This window comes from Camarhynchus parvulus, chromosome 4, assembly GCF_901933205.1.
Source record: "Camarhynchus parvulus chromosome 4, STF_HiC, whole genome shotgun sequence".
Classification (NCBI taxonomy): domain Eukaryota; kingdom Metazoa; phylum Chordata; class Aves; order Passeriformes; family Thraupidae; genus Camarhynchus; species Camarhynchus parvulus.
The window spans coordinates 46,671,281-46,694,628 of NC_044574.1; the positions used below are offsets into that span (position 1 = coordinate 46,671,281).

The 23,348-nt window shown below is 43.4% G+C and overlaps 1 protein-coding gene across 7 annotated transcripts in view; it reads right to left on the minus strand.

Moving 5' to 3' along the window:
* LEF1 (lymphoid enhancer binding factor 1) overlaps nucleotides 1-23,348 on the minus strand; it is a 70,877-nt gene that overhangs the window by 11,561 nt on the left and 35,968 nt on the right. For 4 of the 7 annotated variants that reach the window (XM_030948498.1, XM_030948497.1, XM_030948500.1 and 1 more), the window contains exons 5-11: nucleotides 18,116-18,248; nucleotides 14,069-14,159; nucleotides 11,743-11,826; nucleotides 9,777-9,899; nucleotides 8,920-9,082; nucleotides 6,144-6,251; nucleotides 2,469-2,517 (exon numbers count right to left, since the gene is read on the minus strand). In XM_030948498.1, coding sequence (XP_030804358.1) covers nucleotides 2,469-2,517; nucleotides 6,144-6,251; nucleotides 8,920-9,082; nucleotides 9,777-9,899; nucleotides 11,743-11,826; nucleotides 14,069-14,159; nucleotides 18,116-18,248 — 751 coding nt within the window. Of the gene's footprint in view, nucleotides 1-1,768; nucleotides 1,810-2,468; nucleotides 2,518-6,143; nucleotides 6,252-8,919; nucleotides 9,083-9,776; nucleotides 9,900-11,742; nucleotides 11,827-14,068; nucleotides 14,160-18,115; nucleotides 18,249-23,348 lie in introns of all 7 variants that reach the window. The other 3 variants (XM_030948501.1, XM_030948503.1, XM_030948502.1) reach the window with 3 other exon arrangements.

Sequence of the window (23,348 nt, forward strand, 5' to 3'; positions counted from 1 at the left end):
GAAGAACATACTACTGTTCTCAGACTCTGTGTTACAAATTGCCTGAAGACAGACAGATATTGCCAACAGTTTCCACACTGTTACAAAGCCTAAGAGGACACAGGAAGGCAGCAGTGTAAAGGTCAAAGGGAGAGAAAAAACCTCCACACTCAGAACATTCAACCTGTAATACAGAAAATGCAGAGAATCTCCAACAAAAGTAGGTCAGCATAGGCAAGACTGTAAGGCATCCAAGAAACCAAATATTTCCTGTTTTTACGCTGTCACTTGAACCTTAGTTGTATTCCAATCCCAGTCAAATACTCTGCATGAGTTCAGATAAAATTATGGGTATTTTGCCTACTGATACTGTGTTAAGATCAAAGTGAAAAATATTCACAACAGTCATGGACCTGGGCAACTAAGCTGAAATATCAATTATAAAACTCAAGGTTAAAGCACTTTATTTTGCAATAGGTATAATGCTCTAAGTAACAATATTTTACAGCTACATTTGTTGTATAGGCTACAGAACCCCAACACCACAATCCACATCTCAAAGCAGCATGACTCAGGCACATTGCAAAGGATAAGACCGCCTGCTTGCCTGAAAAACTTCTGCTTATTAGGAAGAAAAAAAGAGCACACATTTTGTCTTTTCACTTTACTTCAGCGTAAAAAAACCCAACAAACAAACCACCAAAGTCTTGTCTTAAGTTTAGACTAACCAGCATCATGGCATAACTTCAGAAGAGGCTTGAATCATGCTGACTGCTGACTGACACACTGCACACAGCAAAGTGAAGTTGGCTTTCTCAGGCTGGAAGTCCAAGCAGAGCAGAAGGCCAACAGGAGCCTGCTTTGCTGACTGCTCTTGAGTACCACAGGGAATCTGTGGCCAAACAAGGCAGAGGAAGAGGACAGAGCCCATTTCTCATACAGCACGTAGGTGATTTGGAAAAGTCGGGGTTTTGTTGGTTTTTTTGCATGATTCCTGGAATTCCTGGGGATCTCCCAAGTGCAATATGGGTTAGTAGCTTAGAAGCTACTATTACTTCAAATTAATGCCATTCCTACTAGAAAATACATCACGCTGAAAGAGAAGGACCAGCCTTCCAACACAGACACTGAGAAATTAGAATCTCACTGTGGTACTGTGTGCACTCACAAGCTGACTAGATGGTGTTATTGCACATGTGGAATCACTAGGCATTCCACCCTCAGTGCAGGTAATATGATATAAAGAAAGAAAACACATGCTGGAAATACAACAACCACAAAAAACCCCAACCTGCACCACACATGAAATACCACTGTTACAGCTGTGGGAAAAATTCTTGAAACAATTGAAATACAGTCCCATTTTCTTAGCAGGTGTTTTGTTAGTATACAGGTGAATAAATTGTTTTTAAAAGTGTACCCAGCCAGCCAGAATCTTGTTGATGTCAGGACATAAAATGTGCTTCAAAGCCAGCGTCTACCCTGCTCTTATGAGCTGTGACAGTCTGGGAGGGCTTGCACCACTTAATAAACCCATCCCTGGTTCACAGGCAGACTTGCATTGAGTCAGTGAGGTGTGATCAATTTGAAAATATTATGGTTAAGCAGTGAAATGGTGAACACCTAATAGATAGCCGGTATAAAAACCATCAGTAATCAAAGTAACATTAGCTTTGGGATATGGTAGTTCTGCAATTTTTGCTAAATCCATATTATTGCATAAAATTTATAAGAAGCCATATTTTACAATTCAGTTTTATCAGCAGGAAAGCTTTAGAGATGTTCTTACCATGCTTCAGATGTAGGCAGCTGTCATTCTGGGGCCTGTACCTGTAGAAGATTGTTTTCCTTTAACAAATTTCTGTTACAGAGTTTTTGCACATTCCAAGTAAGTTTGTTTGCTACAGTGTTACATGGAATTTTTTTGTGTGTATTTTTTGGTTTTGTTGTTTGGTTTTTTTTATGGTTCTTATACCAGCCATTTTTTGTTGGGGAAAACAGGGTGTTTCTTTATATATATTTTAAAGACAAAGAGGAGACCTCACTGATGCTTTTAGCCAACCTACTAGGCAGCTGTTAGTGTACAAAGAAATGTAAAATACAGTGAGATAAAATACAGTTACTACAAAAGGTCTGTGTAAAGCTTCCAGTGTCCAAAAATACCACACAGTATTTCAGCCATAGTTAAGTCTAAAGATGATACAGCACAGATTGAGGAGAAAAGCAAAGGTAAAACAGGACACGGTTTGCAGCAATGCGTAAGTTCAGCCAAAGATGTTGATGCCATCAGGACTGCTGCTCAGAAAGGTGTAAGGGAAAGCAGGCATGGGTTGTGTGCATGTTCACAAGCTTACATTCCAAGTGAAATATCTTAAAACGTCCATCAGAAGCAAGTGTTAGACAAAAGCTCGTAAAAATTAAATAGCGCAAGCCCTGGTTTCTAAAATATACCTGAGGTGAAGGGCAAGTAAGAGGTGGTCACGGCCTACCTGATGCTGATTCCTGCAACTTTTCTCTCTTCCTCTTCTTTTTCTTCCCCTGAAAAACAGGAAATTTTATCATGCCATTACATTCACAGAACTTCTTTTTTGTCACTTACCTCACAGCAAAAGTCATCTGGACACTGAAAATGTTAGGGAAAAACCCAATTATTTTCAGGGTAGCTTTTCTATCCCAATTTTAACTAGTTCAATGGTAACAAAGTTTGCTCTGAGCATCTATGGAGAAATATGCACATCAGCAATACATATATTTCTATCCACATGGAATTACAATTTCTGGCAGTTTTTCAACTAACACTGGCAGCCGCAAGCACTGAAAAGACTTCTCACGCTCAATAATCTGATGACACGTATGTTGATATCCTAATTTATGGCTCTTACAAGAACTCTTCACACATTCCAATACTTACACTGTCATACATGGTAGGAGCAGACAGGGTGTTGAAAGTACCTAGGACGACCATCACTTGTCCCCAGGGTGCAAACCAGCCAACAAAAACTGTTCTGATAATGCTGGTACCTGAACAAAAGCCAAGGCTGGTGTGGCTGTGCCTGGAGAGCATGCTCTGCAATAACCAAACAGCAGAGACTGTACAGCAGAGCACCCTTAACATGGCTGAAGTGCAGAACACAAATAAATGCCTGGCAGCTGTCTTTTCTGAGAGACCACACTGGCCACAGCCTGCCAACCTACACACTCAGCCTTCTCCTGCACCCCCATTCTATGGAAATGGCCACAGCTCCTGCTTCACAGTCTGTGAACTGAAACAAAAGGTCAGCTTAGACCCACAATTTTAAACCTCAATCATCTTGCATCACCCTAACCACCACTGATATTCCTCTATATGTCTTATCTTTATTGCCCTCTATAATCAGTGAAAACTTTTTGTGTGTGTTTTAAGAAAAAATCATATCCATTTATATTTTAAAGAAGCCTCCAGACAGGCTGCAACAGATGAACTCTGGCAAAGGCTGGTGCAGTTGCTGTGAGCAGGGCTGCAGCCTGCTGTCCATCCTCTGGCCCCCACTCTCATGGCTGGCAGCTGCATCTCCCAGCACAGAGCATGCCAAACACACACAGTGGCCTCTGAGGGGAAGGGCAGAGGTGCTGGGACACATCTTTCCACAAGCTGGCTCTGCAAAGTACTGGGATGGACAGCAGATGATGTGAGAAACCACCTCAAACCCCTGCAGTGCTCACTGATTGATAGGACAGCAAGGGAGGACTCCAAATACAGGCTGTGGTGAAGCTCCAGCACATGAACTTAAGTAGCCTCCACTCCTCTCTGACTCTGGGCTTGCCTGACTCTCAAGCTCCTGTCCTTATTTATCCCAAGGCTGGCAACTGGGCTGGCCAATGCCTTGTGTGCAAGATTCCAAAGTCAGGACCAAGACTAGAAGTTGGAAAACACATTTCAAGGGCTCTGGGGAGCTCCCAGCAATATGCTTTATCACTTAGGCACCAAGGCAATGCTTTTTTGAGAGGAAAGTGCATTAGTGCAGATGTTAACATGGAAAAGTCATGGGAGGAAAATTTGTTTAATTCTCTATGTCAGGCTGACTTCAAGTGTTAAAACATAAACTGAAAGCTGATCTGAGATCTACCTATGAGATAACACAAGTGAACAAATAGAAGGCTGGGCTGAAAACTAGTTGTCAGCATTTCCAAGTAAGATAGTTTCTGACAACTGCAGCACACATCGACCCTCACATTGTGAAAACATTCTGCTTCTCATGTCTATCACACAATTTTGCATGACTGCTTTGGGTATCAGTAATAAAAAGATATGAAAAAGATAGTTTCAACAGTTGAATAACAATGTTTAACATTTTCTTCGATTTTCCTAAAATCAGGCAAAATTCCTAAAACCGGGCAAACAAAAATAGAAGAACTAAAGCCAAACAGTACACTTTTTTCACTTGTACTGTTTTGTGAAACAGAAGAACCATCCCTAAGTAACTTCCAACCCTGAAAACACTGTAGTAATACCTGTGATAAATAATTAAAATTTCACTTTTTGACTGCCTAAGTTAGGAAAACCAAAGAGAAAAAAAAAGATGCCATATATCTGAAAAGGTTTCAGTGATAAACTGTGCTCTCCTATGATCACTGTCTGACCACCACTGCCGAGTGTGTGCATTCCTGGAGAGGCAGAGGGGAGGGCTGCAGGAGGAAGCTAGCAGAGTTCTTCATTGTAACATACAGGACTGGAGTATGTCAGAGCTATACTTCCACACAGGATGTAGGCTGGAAGCACATCAAAGAGATAACTCATACGTGCCACCTCACACTCTCCACATGTCTGTTGAGGCATTTCAGAAAGCGCAGGTCTGCTGCTCGTGCTGTGTGGCACAGGCTGGGGCAGAGTACAGGGTCCTCAAAGCCAACATGGCCAAACAGCACAGGACCATCCTGAAGCCTGATGTCCAGTAAGCACGAGCTGACAAGACTCCAAAGTGGTGTGATTTTCCAGCAAGTCAATTTGAGACAAGCTAAACCCCCTTGTTTCCAGGGAGTCTTTCCCTAAGGCCCTGTTTGTTCACAGCTATACTTCAAGGTAGCTCTGTTGACATGGTCTGGCTACTGAAAATAAACCCTACCTGTGTAGTGTCAGGACAGTTTATTGGCTGTATAAAAAGGACAGAAAGAAGCTACTAGGGCTTTCAGTTGTGGCTGTGCTTACAAAACTGGGCATGCATGTCAGCAAGACCAGGGCATTTCCTTCAGAGATAATCACATAGTTTCTGTGTCAATGCATTTTCTGCTAGTTTCTAGTTTCTGTTAACACTGTGTTTAGGTACCTCAATCCTCAATGTCCAAAGACATCACTGAAGTAGAGAAAAATTGCTGTCCCCCTAATGCAGAAGGAAAATTGAGCCAGATATAGCATGTACATTTCCTGTCCCAGTAGATGGTGTCACATCTAATGGGGGGACAGAAAGGAGCTCAGATCTCAGGTTAGGATCAGTCTCTCAGGACTGCAGCTTCTGAGTTTGATATCATCACATTTGGCTACACTGACAGCTCACTGTAGGCACCAGAGTGCAACGATGCAGTGCGGCCTATTTGATATTTACTTATAAAACAAGAGTAACTGTAAGAAAACTTCTTAACATATACATACACATACATATATATATATGTGTGTGTATATGTATAACAGTAGGCTCTATCATGAAGGTTACTTATACAAGATTTCCACACATGGACCATTCTCAATTAATTTCAGCTGAAGTTTAGTCTGCCTTGAGACCCCTGGGCTTGCAGTTCTCCTGAAAATAAAACATCCCTTTTTTTCTCCGGTCTAAGAAAGATTACTGGATTATAATTTATCAGATAGAAAATGAGGGAAAATGCACAGCTGTACAGTACAACATGAGCTTCCAGACAGTACTGGCCATTGTCTTAGGAAAAAAACTTTCCATGCTATTTTTTCCCCTCAAAAACTGTGAATTTTGTAAGAAGCGTCTCAACAACAAAATACCAAGTTTTCTGGGTGCTTGAAGTGAAAACAAATATAAGGTTTATGTTGTATGTATGTTTACCATCTCTTCATCCAGAACTTTCCACAAGTTATAGAGGAAAATAAGAAACAATAATAATTTTAGAAGTTAGAAAAAGAAAGTGAATTTTAAAAAAGAACCTTCAAGTGGGTGACTTACATAGTTGTCTCTTGCAGACCAGCCTGGATAAAGCTGCATGTGTAGCTGCCTTTCTTTACGAGCTAGTTCATAATATTTTGCTTGTTCTTCACGGGAGAGAGCATGCCACTGCAAACAAAATAAACACACCTTTAGACTAGGAACTAGCTTATACCTAGGCAACAGATGACTTGAGCAAGTGTTTTAGTGACTTTGATTCAGTCCTTCCCCACTGCAAAAATGAAATTCATTAGCAATTACAAGCATCTGTGTTTATTAACGACTTTCAGGCATTTGTCAGCTCTGCAACTGCCAAGTGCCTTGAGCAAGACAAAATTATTTATGGAAACAGGGCTCACCAAATAACCTGCTCACAGAACCGTTCTCTCCCAACACTACTTAAAAAAACCAACAACAAACAAACAAAAGCAAACCCCAACAAGAAAACAACAACAAAACCCAGCCTTTAGCTCCTGACAGAATTGAGGGAGTTTGTGCTGCTTTTAAAGGGCAGCAATCTCCCCTTGACAGAAGGGTCTGCTGTCTTGGTTTCAAGCAGCCCCTAGATACAAGTTTTCAATGCCAACACAGAAGGCTTTCTGTGCACCAGCAAACCTGTTCCAAAATCAACTTCTAAGTATTGAAATTTAAGGTACCTGCTTTCTGATTAAAAAAGGAAATGACAACTACAAAAGTTTCAAAGATAACAAAATTACAGAACTACAGTCTTACAAATTATATGAGTTGACCTTTGTAGCCAAGCAGGAATAAATCTCCTGGTTTCATGTACTTAAAAATACCCCCCAAAAAGCAAGTAAAAAACCCCACAACCTGCACATTTGGAAAGGTACCAGGCTACATTAGTATCTAATAATTTTGTTCTTGTTGAAACATCTATCATAGACCTGAACCAGAAGGAGTAAAGGCCTTTTATTTAGAATTAAGTTCCACTGCTGCAGCATTAGACGCATCTTCTTGTTTGACAACATCCATGGGGAAGTAAGGAGAGAAGAAGTTATTAAAAAAAATCTAAAAACCAGATAAACAAAACAATCATTAAGACATTCATACAAGACTAACATACAGAACTAAGATTTCAGATCACATCACATTTGTATCATTTAATATGTTGTTTGGTTACACAGCAGAGGATGGCTCTTGTCTGCCTTGACTTGGCAATTTGGATGTGTTACTGAGAGCACAGGAGCTCAGCCTGTCTGCAACTCTCAAATTCCACAGGCACATTCAAAAACTGCAAGGTGGTGAACACAATGCTGTGGCATCAGAGAGCCCAGCAGCATGCAAAGTGTCACCTCATGAGAACAGAGGTGGTTCCTCCTCTGGCACAGCACAGGGTAAATAATGACCAGGATGACTGAACACAAAACACTTGACAATAATTAATGCCCCAGCAATTGCATTGGATAACTCATGCCTTGTTTGCACCACAGGAAAAGTGGAATTTGAGGTACTTTCATGGAGAACAGTAACTTGAAAAGAGGAGTCCAAGCTGCAATAAAAACACACAAGGCTGAGGCTGATTCCTTACCAAAACAGAGATAAATATGCCCCTGCCCTGGTTCAGGCCAAGAAAACAAGGCTGACACACTAAGCAGCTAAGATCAGTCATCTGGGACTGCCATCACCTGTAAGGGTAATTCACAGATAACAGAATACTGTGAGTTGGAAGGGACTCTCAAGGATCATCAAGTCCAACTCTTAAGCAAATGGCCCATACATGATCCTAGAGACTTGCATGAAAGCATGGAAAAGGCAAGCACCAAGATGTCCTTTAAGGGGAGGTAACAAGAACAACAGAAAGCAGAAGACTGCATGAAATGGGACAAGTACCAGTAGATTTCTGCTCTGTTTGGAGGGGAAAGTCTTCCAACTGTAATGTAAAAGGAGCACTTTAAGGTCATGTAGAGATTTCCCACTTAAAAGTACAGGGTTTTCAGAGAGTCACAGTGCCTCTCAATACTGCCTTGGTCAGTGATCAAAAGGAGGTATTCACTGGGAATTTGAATAATCCCTACTCAAACTCAGATTGATACAGAAGTCACCCCTTTCCTCATTTCTGGGAGTCAATTGCAAAATGGGCATTTACCTCCGCTGTCTTCCCTTGGAAGAACAACACTGGCAGAGAGCACAAAGGCTGTACTGTGAGCTGGCCTGCATAGGGTTTTTTGTGAGCATGGAAAGTACGAAACACACCTACCAAGCCACAGAAGTATACAGTGCTCAGCATGGCTCTGCTACGTGAACTGGGATCATCAGTACACGGCTGATGGCTTCAGAGACATTCAAAACTTGGCTGGGAAGGTTCCTGAGCAACCTGATGTAACTGGACCTGCTTTGTGCAGATGTGTGTGGGACTACATGACCAACCTGCATGGCTACAACTGGACCACGTTATATTCACTTTTGAGTTTCATCTCCAGTGGCATCCAGTGTTCATCTCTGAATGATCCCTTCCTGCCCTGATGGACACTATCCTAAGGGAGGACCCAGAATGTGATTAGAATGCTCCTTCTATGTGTGACTGAGAGTATTTCATGTCTGAGATACTGACACCATAATGTGAGTGGAACAAACACAAATTTGATGATGTTGCTAATGCTGAAAAAAGAAAATCAAGATACTGTTTTTATTTTTGTTGCATGTTTTATCTTCTATGGCTAATTTGATAGTTGCACATCAGTTATCATCTCAAGCAGAAAGCCAGCCTTCACACCCAGCCAAAGGGAAACACAAATTAGCAGCACACGTGAGCGCTCACAAAGCCTGCTGTACATACCCTTCTGCCAAGGATCTGGTTGATAGCTGCACTTTCTTTCAGAGTACACTCTGCTACAACGTTTGCTCTCATTTCTTTCATGTACAACATGAAAGCATTCAGAGGTTTCTTAATATGAGGTCTTTTTGGCTCTTGTTCTTTTCTCTGTTCATGCTGAGGCTTCCTAAAACGTGGTTGGGAAAGGGAAAGGAAAGGAAAAAAAGCATTAATTTGCCTTCAACCTAGAAAGATCCAATGGCAAATTACTAACTTGTGGTTACAGTAGCACTTAAGTAGTAGGAATGAGAATTTCAGTGGTCATGTCCCATCCACGTTCATATCTTTTAGTTTAATACTCAGGGAGGACACCAGGTTGACATTCTCTAGCAAGTAACATTTAATCTGTGGATCTGCTCCAAACTTGTCTCAGTTCTCTTTTTGAAAGACTATCCATGGTACCCTAAAAGACTACTGCCACAGGTAGGAGAATAGCTTCTCATCTCCTTCTTTCCTAGGTCTTTTGCCTTGAGTACTAAGCAGTGAGACTGCTTTTTACTAGTGAATTTTGCAGGTAAGAACTTTTCCAGCAGAAGTTCATGAGTTCACACTCAAGCACCAGTCACAACTGGACAGGTCCATGATTATGGCTGAATGGAAATGACTGTTGCCAACAGCTTAAAAGTGCTGGACTGGAATGAAAAATGGCTCTTCATTACCCTATCAAACAGCAGCCCAAAGTCCCTGTTTTAGTTATAGGAGAAGAGTTACAATTCGAAGAGGTCATGAAAGGCACTTTTTTTAAAGCATCCTTGACTCTTCTTCATATGGAGTTCTCAAACATTTATTCATCAAGGGCTAGAGCAGAAAGGCAGACTCACACATGCATTAGCTCACTGTCGTTGTGCAGATGTTCTTGTTTTACTTGAGGTGTTACAATAGCTGGGTGAGGGATTCCAGTTGTGTGAGGGCCTGGAGGACCAGGAATCATGTGATGTGAAAACCTAAAAGAGAAAACAAGGCAAGGTCTGTAACTACACTGAAGATAGCATCAAACATGTATGACAGCAGCAGGACACTCCAAGAATGCAAATGCTATGGAGCTTGCAATGAAGACAACTCTTAAAAAGCACACCAAAGATATTTGGCTAAGATTTGTGCATTGTAGCCCAATTATTCAAGAAAAACAAACAAACAAACGAGTCAACATTTTGGTTGTAGAGAAGTTGTTTTATTACCTTTCAGACCAACGCTTTTAGCAATGCACACAAGAAATATTTATTATTTGTACTGTTGCACTGTGTAGCAATAAAAATACACATTTCTTAACCAAAAAAAATGTATTTCCACACCAAGATATAAACATCCTTGAAATATCCACCACCAGCCAATGCAAAGGAGGAAACTGCCATGCAGAAACAAATAAAATGAAAGAAGAGTCTTTTCAAGAAGTCCCTGATGGCTCTCTTTACTTTTCAAGGAACTTAAGGTAAAAGATTTTAACATCATTTCATCTGAACCCACTATTCTTACCTTGAATGCTTAAAATAAACTTTGAAAATCCTGCATCCTGGATGAAGGATGGGAGCAGGGAGAGATTTTTTTTGTCCTAATTAAAGCTTCCTTTCATTTGTACAAGAAGGAAAATGAAAAATAAAACCAAAATACCACTAACTGAATAATCCCACCCTACTAACCCAGGTAGTTCTCAAGGACAGCTGAGACAGATTTTGAAGATGCTGAGCATTGCAAGCTCAGGCGCAGCAGAAAACCTGCATGCTGTATTTTAAATGGTGGAAAGTACTGTTAACATGAAAAGCTTATGCTCCAAAGTTTTGCTGAAGTAGTGATGGCTAAGGAATGCCATCCAGCCTTTCACCATTCCCTAGTCTCCTTGCTGCCCTTTTCCTTCATGTGATCAAAATAAAGGAAACACAAAGCCCTGTAACCAAATCAAGTGATTTTATCACGGAGAAAGAATGTGTTTTCTTCCCAACCACCCTGACAGGCACATGCTTATCATTCCCCTGTAAAGAAGTGAAGGGACAGTGATAATCCAAAGGAGCCCACACACGAAGAGGTAAGAGGACCTACCACTTATCAAGTGGCCTGCCTTAAATCCCTGTGCAGGAGGATGTCTCTCTACAGATGACAGAAAAAAACCCCAAGAATTGTATTTTGCAACCTCTTGTACACCAAGCACAGGATGCAGAAGCTGTCTTTAGAATGCAAAAGCAGAGCATAGGAGGTCTGGAGTGTGTCATGGCCAAGTCTCAATTAGCATTGCTTGCTTGCACTTAGACATAAAGACACAGTGCCTGAGTCACACACCAGTACAATTACTGTGCTGGCATCTCCTGCCATTAGTGGCTTTGGGCTGTGAAATACCTACTTGTGAGCAAGATTCCACACAGAGCATTACCTACGTGATTCAAGACTAATTACCAACAACTTTGAAATTGGGACTAGAGAATGCAGACTAGAGTGACAATCCACCTGGTGCATACTGACATGAGCAAAACCCAAGGATGCTATGCATAACACCATGTGTTGCATCTAGAAATGAACTAATGACTCATTTCAGATGAAACAGCTCAATTAATTGTTGACAATTCACTGAGTGCTCCTCATTGCAACACTTTAGAGACTGACAAGAAAATGCTGAATGAGACCAGTGTGGGATCCAGGCAAACTGCATATACACACAGAAGTTAAATAAAAATGTATGCATAAGGGTTTAGCTGACTGAAAAGCAAGCAAAGGCAGACCAAGATGCAAGCAGAAGAGCAACTTGCCCTCTAATGCCAGCAGTTACTCCCCAGTCAGTCATTCACCTCCTACACCTACCTGGACATGGAAGGGTCGACTGAAAGTGAGGATGGATAGGGCTGCCTGAATCCACTCGAGATGGGATATACAGGCTGACCTTGCCTGAGGTCACAGAAGAAAGGAACCCATCAATCATATGATATGGTATTCAATGGTTATTCTAGAGTTACAAACTCTTGATGGGAACTCAGTACTAGTCACAAATAAATAGTAAGAGCTAACACTTTCAAGAGTTCTGCTAATGAAACTAATGAATGCTTAAATGCTTTGAACTTTCTCCCTTGCTATTGAAAGATTCCCAATCTAAGTTTCCACTGGGAGGGAAAGCAAAACAACCAGCCTTCCTCCCCCAAGGCACACATAGTCATGCACACTTCTCTATCTCCATCCCTCTCTCGCCTAGTTTTAGAAGCACTGGAATCAGATTTGTCAAACAAGCTCTTAGGAAAAAAGCATCTTATCGAATAGTTCTACTGTAGATCAGAGTGAGAACACCAGATGGTGAATTATTAAGCTAAAAAGCCTTTTGAACAGTTTTATTAAGTCTTTTGAAAATTTAGGACTCTTTCCATTAGCATATGCTATAGTGAGGTACAAGTGGACAGCTTTTCTAAGTAGAAACTGATTCCATAAAAAAACCCCAACCCAACCACATAAAAGCCCACAGTAACACAAGCCTATCTTACTACTTAAAGATCAAACTTTGCAGTCCAGTAAGAGAAGCTTGTGTGAAGTTTTTGTCTCCTTTGCACTCTCACATATACAGAATATTTTGCCACCAATCCATCACTTCAGGTCTTTAATTTTTATCATCACCACTATGTTTTGATTACTTGATGACTACAATGAACCCCCTGAAGTAGCATGAGATGGTAATGTGAGCAAGTACCAGTTCAGCCCAAACACCTCTACCAGCCAGAGAGACACCACACACATCAATCCTTTTTGAACAGTTGCCTATCAACTGGTCAATCGGCTCTCAGATGAGGAAAAATGGAACCTGGCCTTTGTAAGGTTCAGGACACAGATTTCATTCTTGGAGCATATTACTGGAAATGAACAGTGCTTAAAGGGAAGAGGAAATTAAAAAAAAAAAAAGTTGAAGGAAGTCTCAACAGTGCTACCTCACAGCAGGGAGCCATAGCATAAGGGACAGCTGAGTATGTCCCACTGTTGGTGAGTGCTGCTGAACACATCCCTGAGCCTTGTAAGGTTGCATCTTGTCTCTCCTCTTCTTTCTCTTTTCCCTCTTCCCTCCCCCCAGTTTCTTCACCGACAAACCATTCAGAAGAAATGACTGACCACATCTGGAAAATGCATGCTAGCAACTGCCTGGTGGCAGTGGAAGTGAGGAATCAGCTAAGCAGCAGAATGGGGAAAGGGGGGTGAAAGATTAAAAAAATAGATGGTCAGGTACTTCCATATTTTAGTTTGATATCTACTAATTATTTGTTCCAAAAAGGCATGTGGCCTTTCCTGAAAGACATGCCAGCAATACAACATTTCACCATCTTCTGCTCTTTACTTTCCCTGCCTGTTTTCATCCGGATCATGTTTCCCTCCCATGGAGACATTAAAAAATAAAAAAATCTGTATCCCTCATTGAATGGGCACAGACTAGTCACAATACACATTCTAAAGCACTGAAATTGTGGCCGAGTTGCCTTATTCCCTGCTCCAAGAGAACTGAAGGCAAGTACATATCTACCCCAAGCAGACATGAAGCATCCTGCCAAATCTATTCCTCCAAAAATACCACATTTCCTCCAAAAGGAAAATGACACCCTGAGTGGCAGCAAGAGATCATGAGAGCATTAGCAAGAGCAGCAAGATCTCCCAGTGACAGAGGCTTCTCTCTGTACAGAAACTGTAAGAGCAGCAGGTTACAAAAGTTTGTTCTCCATTTGGGGCAGTTTCAAGATCTACCACCCCCCACTTCAAAGTTCTTTCTTACCTCCCCTCTCCTCAGTAATTGAAATTTGGTTTATTAAAATTTATTTAATTACTTGAGAACCATTTGCTGCTATCTTTCTGAAAGCTAAGAGCCACAAATCTGAGCCATAAGAAACATACAGACTTCAAAGTGAAATCTACACACTTCAATTCCTGTATGTGTAGTGAAATATACACACTTCAGTTCCTGCATGTGTCCAGAAAAAAGAGATTCATTTAATTTCAAAGATCGACTTTTTTCATCTTTTCAACTAAAATAAAGTAGCAATTTCTTACTGGAATGACATTATTATTATTATTTTGCTGCAACTGTGATTGCTGTAATTGATTCAACAATAGCGAATGGTGTGAACATGCACCTGTCTGAAAAGAAGCTAAAAAAAAATCTTACCAGCCAAGAGGTGGTGTTATCTGTCCAACCCCCCCTGGAGACAAGGGATAGAAGGTAGGGAGATCAGGAGCTGGAGGATGCCTGGACATGCCTGTTAAAAAGCACAGAAGAACAAGTGAGCTTCCCCTCAAAATACTCCATATGTGACCTACAGTTCCCAGCTGATACTACAGTGGAACTAGTGCTGTGGATAAGGAATAACACCTTCTTGGTTAGTGTTAAAAGCAAAAGGCTCCACGGGCCACCTTTAAAACAATTTGCACACAACACTGCAATTCAAAGGGAGATATCAGAAAAAACAACATGGAAGGAGGAAATAAATGTATTGGGGAAGGACCTGTGCAAGTTTAGATCTCCTGTGAAGTGCATTAGGTGCTACTGTCCTCTCAATGGTCTCACCAAACCCAACAGGATCCTGAGGACCTCTTCTAACACATCATGAAACAAGGGGAAAATAAAGCGTTGTCAAAGAGACAGCACAGCAGAGCTATTAGATTAGGTAAATTGCTACTTTTATATTTTCACGGGTTCCCTTATGGATTCACAGATTTTGGAAACTTGCTACCACAGAGGATCAGTGGTTAATTAAGAATCATTTTCAGGCCTGTAATGGTCACACTTGATATGATTCATTTGGCTTCCAATTGTCACTCCAGTTCCAACTAAGCTCTTCATCAAGTTGACTCCTGTGGGCTCCAAGGTCAATCTGTTTTGCAATGGTAGTATTTCATGGAAAAATAAGAGTCCCATCAGGAATGCTCCATCAGCTCATATTCCCCAGAACACAGAGTCCTACAACTGCAAGAATCACCTCAAGATTAAAGCTAATCCTTATCCCAAAAGGGTCTGTGGTCTCCATTCTTCACCTAAACCTTGTGCCCCCAGGAGACATGGAATTACAGTTGCAGAGACCACAAAGACATTGGTTTATTTAAATGTGTTTGGGGAAGAGGGGCTGAAGCAGAAGGAATTGTTAAGTCTACTTCACATGTTAAATCAGCTGCTTTAAAAGGGTATTAAATATTTATATGGTGACACTCCAAAGGTCCAAGACTGAGCATGTGCTACCTTGAGACTTAGTTTATAGACTGATATTACTGATTTATTCCCCTGCTCAGTTTGTACTTAAATCTTCTGAATTTAATTACAAGATTTGAAGAATATCTGTCAGGACCGTGTACAGGAAAGCATAGAAAATAATACCATGTGACCAGTGGTGTCATTGTCTCAAAAAAACTGGATTTTCAGACTTGGAACCACAACCTACGTGAGGATCGAATTTCTGACCAGCTGTCTTTTCAAAGGTGTACAACAGCTGGTAGCTGACAGGAAAGGAAACACTTTACATATCCCAGGGCTTTTACATGAGAGGGAGCACTCTTTCCGAGTGGTTAAAAGAAAAGAAAACCAAACAAGGTGTAAAAAGAAGCCCAGCGTCTCATCTCTCACATCTCTGATGATGACTGATGCTCCTGGAAGTGATGACATGACCTTGCCCCAGCCAGAGCAGGTTCTGCACAAGGAGCTGGGCCACTCCTTCCCCAGTATCTGCAGTTCTGACCCATGGAGACAACACTGTTCTCTCTGAACTAATGCATAGTTGTTATGGCTGATCCAAAACTTCTGGCCCGTTATGGAGGGCTACCAGCACCTAGCACCCTCAGGAGCACACAGAGCTACCACATGGCCAGTGCCCTCCCAAGCAAGTTCTCTCGAGAAGGTTAAGAAAAAAATTTAAATTAAATAAAAATTAAAATTAAAAAAATAAAATAAAGAATTGACTGCCTTTAGGAAGGTGGTGCTGTGTGTCCATCCCAAAGTGCCTTGGGTGCAAGAGGCAGTCCTGAGGGCAAGCTGTGGAACCCCTTGTTAGAGGACTTTGGTGGGAGGAGGGCACCAGGGCTAGGGCGCCAGGGCAGTGCCTTGTTCCAGACCCACAGTGGGAGGCGAGGACAGAAACAATGGTTGGAGGCGTTTGGCAGAGGACCTGAGGAAAAAAAAAATCCTCTCTTTGCAGCAACTGCATGGGCTACTTCACTGTGGCTGCTCCCACACGCCGGTGGCGCCGAAACTGGGAGTATGGATGGAAGGACCACACACATCAAGGAGACCATCCCAGACAAAACCAGTAGTCTCCAGCCTGCATTATCCACATCATCCATCTCCATCTTTGCCAGACACTGAGCAAAGGGATCAAGAGCCTGTTCAGGAACTCCAGAGGGCAATGAGCTTTGTGCCTCCTGGCAGAGGCCCTCAGTAGGCTTGCACTCATGACTGGTGGGATGCTGGACAGGGGAAAGGGTAGAGAAGAAGCAGAAGAGAGGATGTGCAGCAGAAACAAAAAACCAACAAACCAGATGTTGTTCAGTTGGGATCTGCTGTACAGGAATACAAAAATAAACTGGGGTAAAGGCAATAAGATGGGGCGCAGAAGGGCAAACTCAGCATGCAGTAAGCAGAAACATCTTAAGCTCACAAACTGCACCAGCGGGTTGTGCCCCAGCTGTCACAGCCAGCTTCTGCAAGAGGTGGAAATCCCATTCTCTTATCGTGTGGCACCCCTGGGATTTCAAGGAATGACTGTGAATATCCTTCTCCTCGGCACTGATGCAAAGGAGGAAGACAAATGAGGACTGGAGGTCTCCATTTGCTTCTTCCAAGTCTGAAACAGATATTGTATTCGTATTTACAGGCCAGGCTTTCCAGGCAGAGTGCTTTTTGTATTCCCCCTCCCTAGAAAAAAAACGAAACCTAACCAACAAGCAGCAAAACCCACACAGAGCCACCAGGCCATAGCATTTTCTGGATGTAGCCCATGTTATTATCTCCATAGCACAGCCAAAATAAAACCTAGGCATTCAGGGAAAGACAGAACAAAAAAAGTCTCTCTCCCTGAACAGCGATGACTAAAAGCCTCTTCAGATAAATGGGACAACTGTGCATATGGATGTGTGCCCAGGTAAAGCAGAGCTGCAGGATTTTGTCAAATGGGTGCCATAACACACGGTGGGACATGCAAGCACAGAGAGAGGCAGGGAGAGGCACCCTCCAGGACCAGTTGTGGCACTGACAGGCTTCCTGCCCATGCAGAGATACCCAGACTACAGTGAATGCCTTTGTAAAGCCTCTGCTCTCTCTCCTTCCCTCCTCACCATCAGCTCTCCCATGCAGGCTTTTTCTGCTCAGGTTCTTACCAAACCCTGGCTCAGACCCATGATGGCCATCCCCTTCCACCTCCCCAGCTTCCATCACATCCCTCCCCAGCTCCTGCAACCCATTGCAAGCAAGCACACCCTTCCCAGGAATCCCTTGTGTTCTCCTGGGTATTGGGCAGCAACTCTTGGCACAGACTGGGATTGACGCCTTGGAGACTGTCCACTCTTCCCTGGGGGCCTGCAGACTGACCCTGAGCAGGGCTGGTCTGACATTCCCAGATGTGTATCTAGGAGGCTTTTGTTTGCCTTAAGGGGTCCTAGAGGTGCAGAGAAAACTGACATCCATGACTCAGACATCTAAAAAGATGCTTTCTGTAGAAGGCACCCACCACAAGAAGGTTAAAAATTGTTGGATTTGTAAAGCTTTTACTTGCACAGGCTCAAAACTAGTTTTATGGGCCATGCTTTGATTATGCTAACTGACATATGGACAGCCAGAATACAAGGACATAAAATAAAGTGAAAGAAAAGCTTTCAGTAACACCACTACTGAAGCACTTGTCCCCTGTTTTTGAGAATGTCAGGGATAGTTGCCCTTTCTGTATTTGCATGCTGCAAGCCTTGGGCACCACAGAAGATGGTGAAGACCGGCTGCTGTTTACTGAGATTTTGAAAGACTTTAATGAGAAAAGCAAGCCCAAATTATCACATTAGAAGGAACATAAAAATTTAAGCAGCCAAGTTAAGTATCAGCATCATGACAGAATTACCATGTCTGAAAGTGGGCATATGCACCTGGAAGCCTCCCTCTAAAATATTACAAATTGGTAATATTGGCTCTGTCAGCAGCACAAAGGGCACCAGGGCCACCCTGCATCCCCACTGTGCTCACCTTGTTTGGAGCTGACGTCAGAGGGGACGTGAGATGGGTGTGACCCCGGGGAAAAGTGCTCATCGCTGTAGGTGATAAGAGGGGTGAGGGGGTGAACCGCATGAGAAGGCTGTACCACGGGCACCTTGTTGGACTGCAAGAGAAGAACAAAAAATTAAATTGTGTTAGCGAGGGGAGGCTTCTGCTTTGAAAAAAACCCCAACCACCCAACATTTCCAAAATGCTATTTTTAAATATTTGCATTACTAAAGCGGGGGAAACAGATGGACAGACATGACATTGGGGCTAGTGGATGGAAAGCAGGTTTGCTGCCAGAATTGGCATTCTCAAACCACTGGCACCCAAAGAGGGATGCAGATATTGAGGAAATGCAGGGAAATGGGTGGGGGCCAGCAGCAGGAAGAAAGGCGTTTGGGAGCCATTGAGACAGGGCTGCGGAAATGGCAAATGGAGAGTTGCAGGGCAGGAGAAGAAACGTGCTGGGCAGGCAGGCACTGTGCACCAAGGACAGCAGAGTCAGCAGCAGGGCTGGAGAAACCCTTTGGTTACAGGAACAGCATTTAAAAAAAGAAGGCTTAAAGACAGGTTTGCCATATCTCCAGCTTTAAAAGCTTCATCAGCTTCCCTGTTCCTTCCCACTGCTCTTCCTCCATGGCTGTGGCATGGCACAGCTGTGACAAACCCCTGCCATCACCAGAGGAACAGCAAATTCACTTGCAGCTTTACAAAGTCTGGTTGAAAATTCTTGTCTGTCTACTGGGTAACTGAAGGGTCACGCTTAGAAGGCTGATTTCATATATGAGCAGTTGGCAGTGGCCTCTAAAGAGGGTCAGTTAGAGGGGAGGCACGGGAGCGCAAGGAACAGCTGGGAGGCCTCTGACTCTATCAAGGAGAACTCAAAGCGCTACAAACGCCCACAAGGGTGCTGAAATGGGTGCCATAAGGTGATGTCCTTGCACGGCAAGATGTACACTTCCCACCAGCACTTCCTGGAGTTCAGAGGCGCATGGGATGAGGCAGGCAGCACGACAGAAGGATGCTGTCCAAAATTACTCCCTAAGATCAAGGTTGCAAGACAACGGAACTCCTCAATCCCAATGAAATCCTGCATTATTAATGCTGCTTAAAACTCAAGTTGCTCTTTCCACAGTGGGATGAGCCACAGCGATGATGTCAGCATGTAACAGGAGCTCCTCATTTGTGCCCTGCCACTCTACCTTGCCCCTTAGCACAAAAAATTATAGAACAAACAGGCTTTTAATACCCTTCCCCCCGCAAAAAAAGTAAAGCTATCCTTCAGACAGACACACTGATAGCAAGGACAACCTGTCAAACATAAGGAATTAAAAAAGAAAAAGAATTTAAGAGGCCAATGAAATTAATTTTCATTGAGTTCACTATTGAAATTCTGGCACAAAGCAGACATTAAGACATAGCTCCATGCACAAGTCCATGATTTTTCTGGACTTCTGGAAGCAGATGGGTTATTAAATGGACAACTCAATTTATTGTTAAGGCTGGTAGGAGTAGAGGAAAGGAAGCAAACGGGAACCAGTGCAGCATTTTCTGCTTTCCTTGTTTCCAGAGCACCACCTTAAGGAACTTGCATTAGCAGGCAGTATCTTCTTAATGTCTGACCTATCCCTCCAGTCATATAGCTCAGAATCTGGTGCCATGAATTTTTGCTAAATTATGCTATCCTTGCTCTCCTCTTAATTTTACGGTTTTCAACACAGATTTGCTTTCCTGTGGGAAAGAGATAAGAACCTGAGGATTTTAATTTAAGCTTCGGCCTTGTCTTATATTTTGCAAGATGGAGAGAGAAAGCAGCGCTAGTAGGTGTTTTAAAGCCAACAAGCATTAGGTCCATTTTTGTGACCAAATAATAAACGCAATATGAATTCTCAATAATACCTATGAGTTGAGTTGTAAAGGGGATAGCTCAGACTGCTATTCATCTTTCCCATCCATATAAATTCCACAAAAAACAGATGCCAACAAATATCAGACGATTTACAAATCGGGCCTCAGTCTTTAGCTATGAGACTCGTGGGCCAGCCCACCATTCAGCCATTACTTTATCAACAATAAACTGTATATTATGAATAAAGATAAGCAATAGATGTATTTAGGTCACACACACACACAGCTGCTAATCAGCATTAATTTCTCAAAATTTAGTAATTAACATTTTGTATTGTACTGGATGTAATTGTCATGCACGCCCCTGGTATCAGGGTTCCTTGCTTTCAGAAATCACCCATTTATACTTGGAGCATGCCAATCCCTGTACCCCCTCGCTCTCCAGCATCCTGCAGATTTTATTTTATTTTCTAATTCTCGGCACCTTATCCCCTAAGCCCATGGCAGCGGCTTTCAACGGGCGAAGGAACCGTGAGAAGTCAGGAGAAAAGCAAACCGCTTGTCAGCGGGCTTAAAATTAACATATAAACAGGCCATATCTCCATTAAGAGCATTTGGGGGTCTGCAGAGCCAGAAATTGGGAGGGAAAAAAAGTAACAATAAAAAATAGCAATAATGCAAAGCTTCCCAGCCTGCCTGCCCCACACTGCTTTGGGCAGACCCAGGGATCTCTGGCAGCTAAATCCTGCTGGTCGCCCCAGCGAGACAACAGAGCCAGGGGGCTCACTGGGCAGAGGCTGAGCCTCCCTGAGATGGCCACAGAGATCGACAGCAGGAGGACACACAGGGTGACACATGCACGATGAAACCAGGAGGAGAAAGGCCTGATGACATATTTTCCAAAAGCTCTATGGACTTGAAGTGGTTCTGCCATGGCATCTGCCCTACCAGGCAACCCAGATGGGTTATCTGGGCCTTCCTCACAGAGAGGGTTCAGGGCAGGAGACCAAGACCTCATATGCAGACACCTGGATGCCCCTCTTGCCACCCTCTCAACCCTCCCATCCCCTGCTGCAGAAGGGATTGGCCCCAGGCACCCCATCCAGGCCATGGACACTGCCCCGCACCCTTTCCCCTGATGTTGCCAAAGCCCCTTCCACCATCTACTGCTCCCAGTGGGCACTAGTGCTTTCCAGGGTTGTGAACCGTGGCCAAATCCTACCTCACACTGAGGTACAAAACTGTGCTGATGAGCTGCTTCTACTGCTTCCCAGTCTTCACCCACTGGCTGCCTCCTCCCACAAACATGGCATCCCTACTACATTTGTCTGCCCAGGTCCTCCAAAGACAATGCACACAGATGCAGAAACACTTGAGAGACTGACAGAGATCCAATCTTGGTAAACATGACCTCCATGCAGGGGGAACTCCATTCCCCATGGCTTGCTGAGCACCTGCTGACCAAACCCACAACCAGCTCTCCCTGGCACACTGGTGACATTTATATCTAATTCAGGCATGGTCCATAGAGTGCCTTTTCTCCTCAGCACAGCCTGAAAATCTGCAAAACCCGATCAGTCCACATGCCTTCAATGAGACAATTACATAATTATGCACTGTCCTACGTGAGGTTCTTCAGTATTTCACTACAGAAATTATACTTCATCCACCCACCAAAACATAGCATTTTGGTGCAAGTACACACTCAAGCTGCTTCTAAAACCACAATAAAGTGAATGAGGATTAAATTTCCATTTCTATTCTTATTTCCAAGACAATCAGGAAAAGCTGAACATTTGTTGAAGCTGTCCCTAGCACAGCTCTGATGCCACATAAATGGTGCATTACCACACCAGTGAAGTTCCATTCTCTGTGCCTAAGGCTCTTCACATGACCTGGAAAGTAAGGGAAATGGGACATACAGCACAGCACAAGATATGCAATTTGGAAAAAGTAAATTACTAAAAATGAGCACCTGTTGTTTACAACCTGAAGACCTCCTGTTCTGTTGTAGGATACCTTATCATGCATGTGTTACCTGTTACAAACACTAAAGGCTAATGGCAAAGGACAGCCTATTGCTGTCGGCCTAGGGACACACAGCTGTGCCCCACAGCACTCAAAGGGACAGTGACTCAACTGGGTGACTCAACCTGGGTGACTCAACCTCACTGGTCTCCTTCTCAAAGACCACACGGCCACCAGGGATCCAGTCCCAGAGCACAGTCTTGCAGCACAGACCACACCAGCATCCTTTGGGAGCTGGCCTCTGTGCAGCCCTCCCTGGGGCACTTTTCCTCATCAGCTTGGTCTTCCTAGTCGGTATCTTTTATTTCTCCCAAGCATGTGCTCTCAGGCTGAACTGAGGCAGTGCAGGCAGGGGACAGTCCCCTGAAGGACACAACTGTACTGGAAACAGCAGGAGCCAAATTATTTGGCCAGTTAGGGCTAAGATGAAGCTGCTATTCAGTTTTATGACTGACCTGAAATAAAACCCCAAAATCCCCAGTACAATGTTGGTGGGCAAAGGGTAAGAGTTTGCAGGGAAGAGGTCCCTGACCCAGCAGTCGGCATTATCCCAGCAGGAGCTTTGCTATGCACCAGACACCTGTTTAAAGCCATTGCTGAGTTAAAGTAACTCAGGAACAGGTCAGGACAACAGCAAACACTTCCCTTGCAAACAGCAATCACAGTCTGCAAGTGGTAAAGCTTGAACTTACTCAGGAATTTTGGCCAGGGCAAGGAGCAGAGTGAGAAATCCCCTGGCTGCGACACTGGCACAGCTGCTGCCACATGGTTGGGTGACCCCTGCAAGTGCCCTGCACTGGCAGTCCTGCACCTGCACTCACAGAGCCACTCACCATTTCAGACATGTGCCTACCCTCTCATCCGAGGAGCACACTGTGAGACAGTTTAGATTAATCTCTGGTGAGCTCATGGTGAAATGCTGCGGCACAAATTCAGTCTGAACCCAGTAAGTTTTCCCTCATTTTTGAAATGCTTCTGAAGAAAAGTAAGAGTCCAGAAAAAAACAAACCTCAAGCCCTCCCCAAACAGCCAGCTAATGCTTCACTGAAGGCCCACACCTGTAAGGTATCTTATATGCAACAAGTGTGCAAAAACTATAAAAAGCCTGAGACAGCCATGGCAAAAATGCCTGTAGGTCAGCGCTGGGCGAGGCGGGCAGCTGGGAGCTCCTGCTGGAGCTGGGGCCACCATTTGTTCCAGCTGCTGCACAGAGAAAGATATTAAATTAATGACCCTTCAAAGGACACACATCTACAAAGGAGGTCGCAGGCAGGCAGGGAGCTTGCAGAGCACCATGAGGCAAGCAAGCCTCTGCACACAAGACCCGAGCATCCCTCGTCAA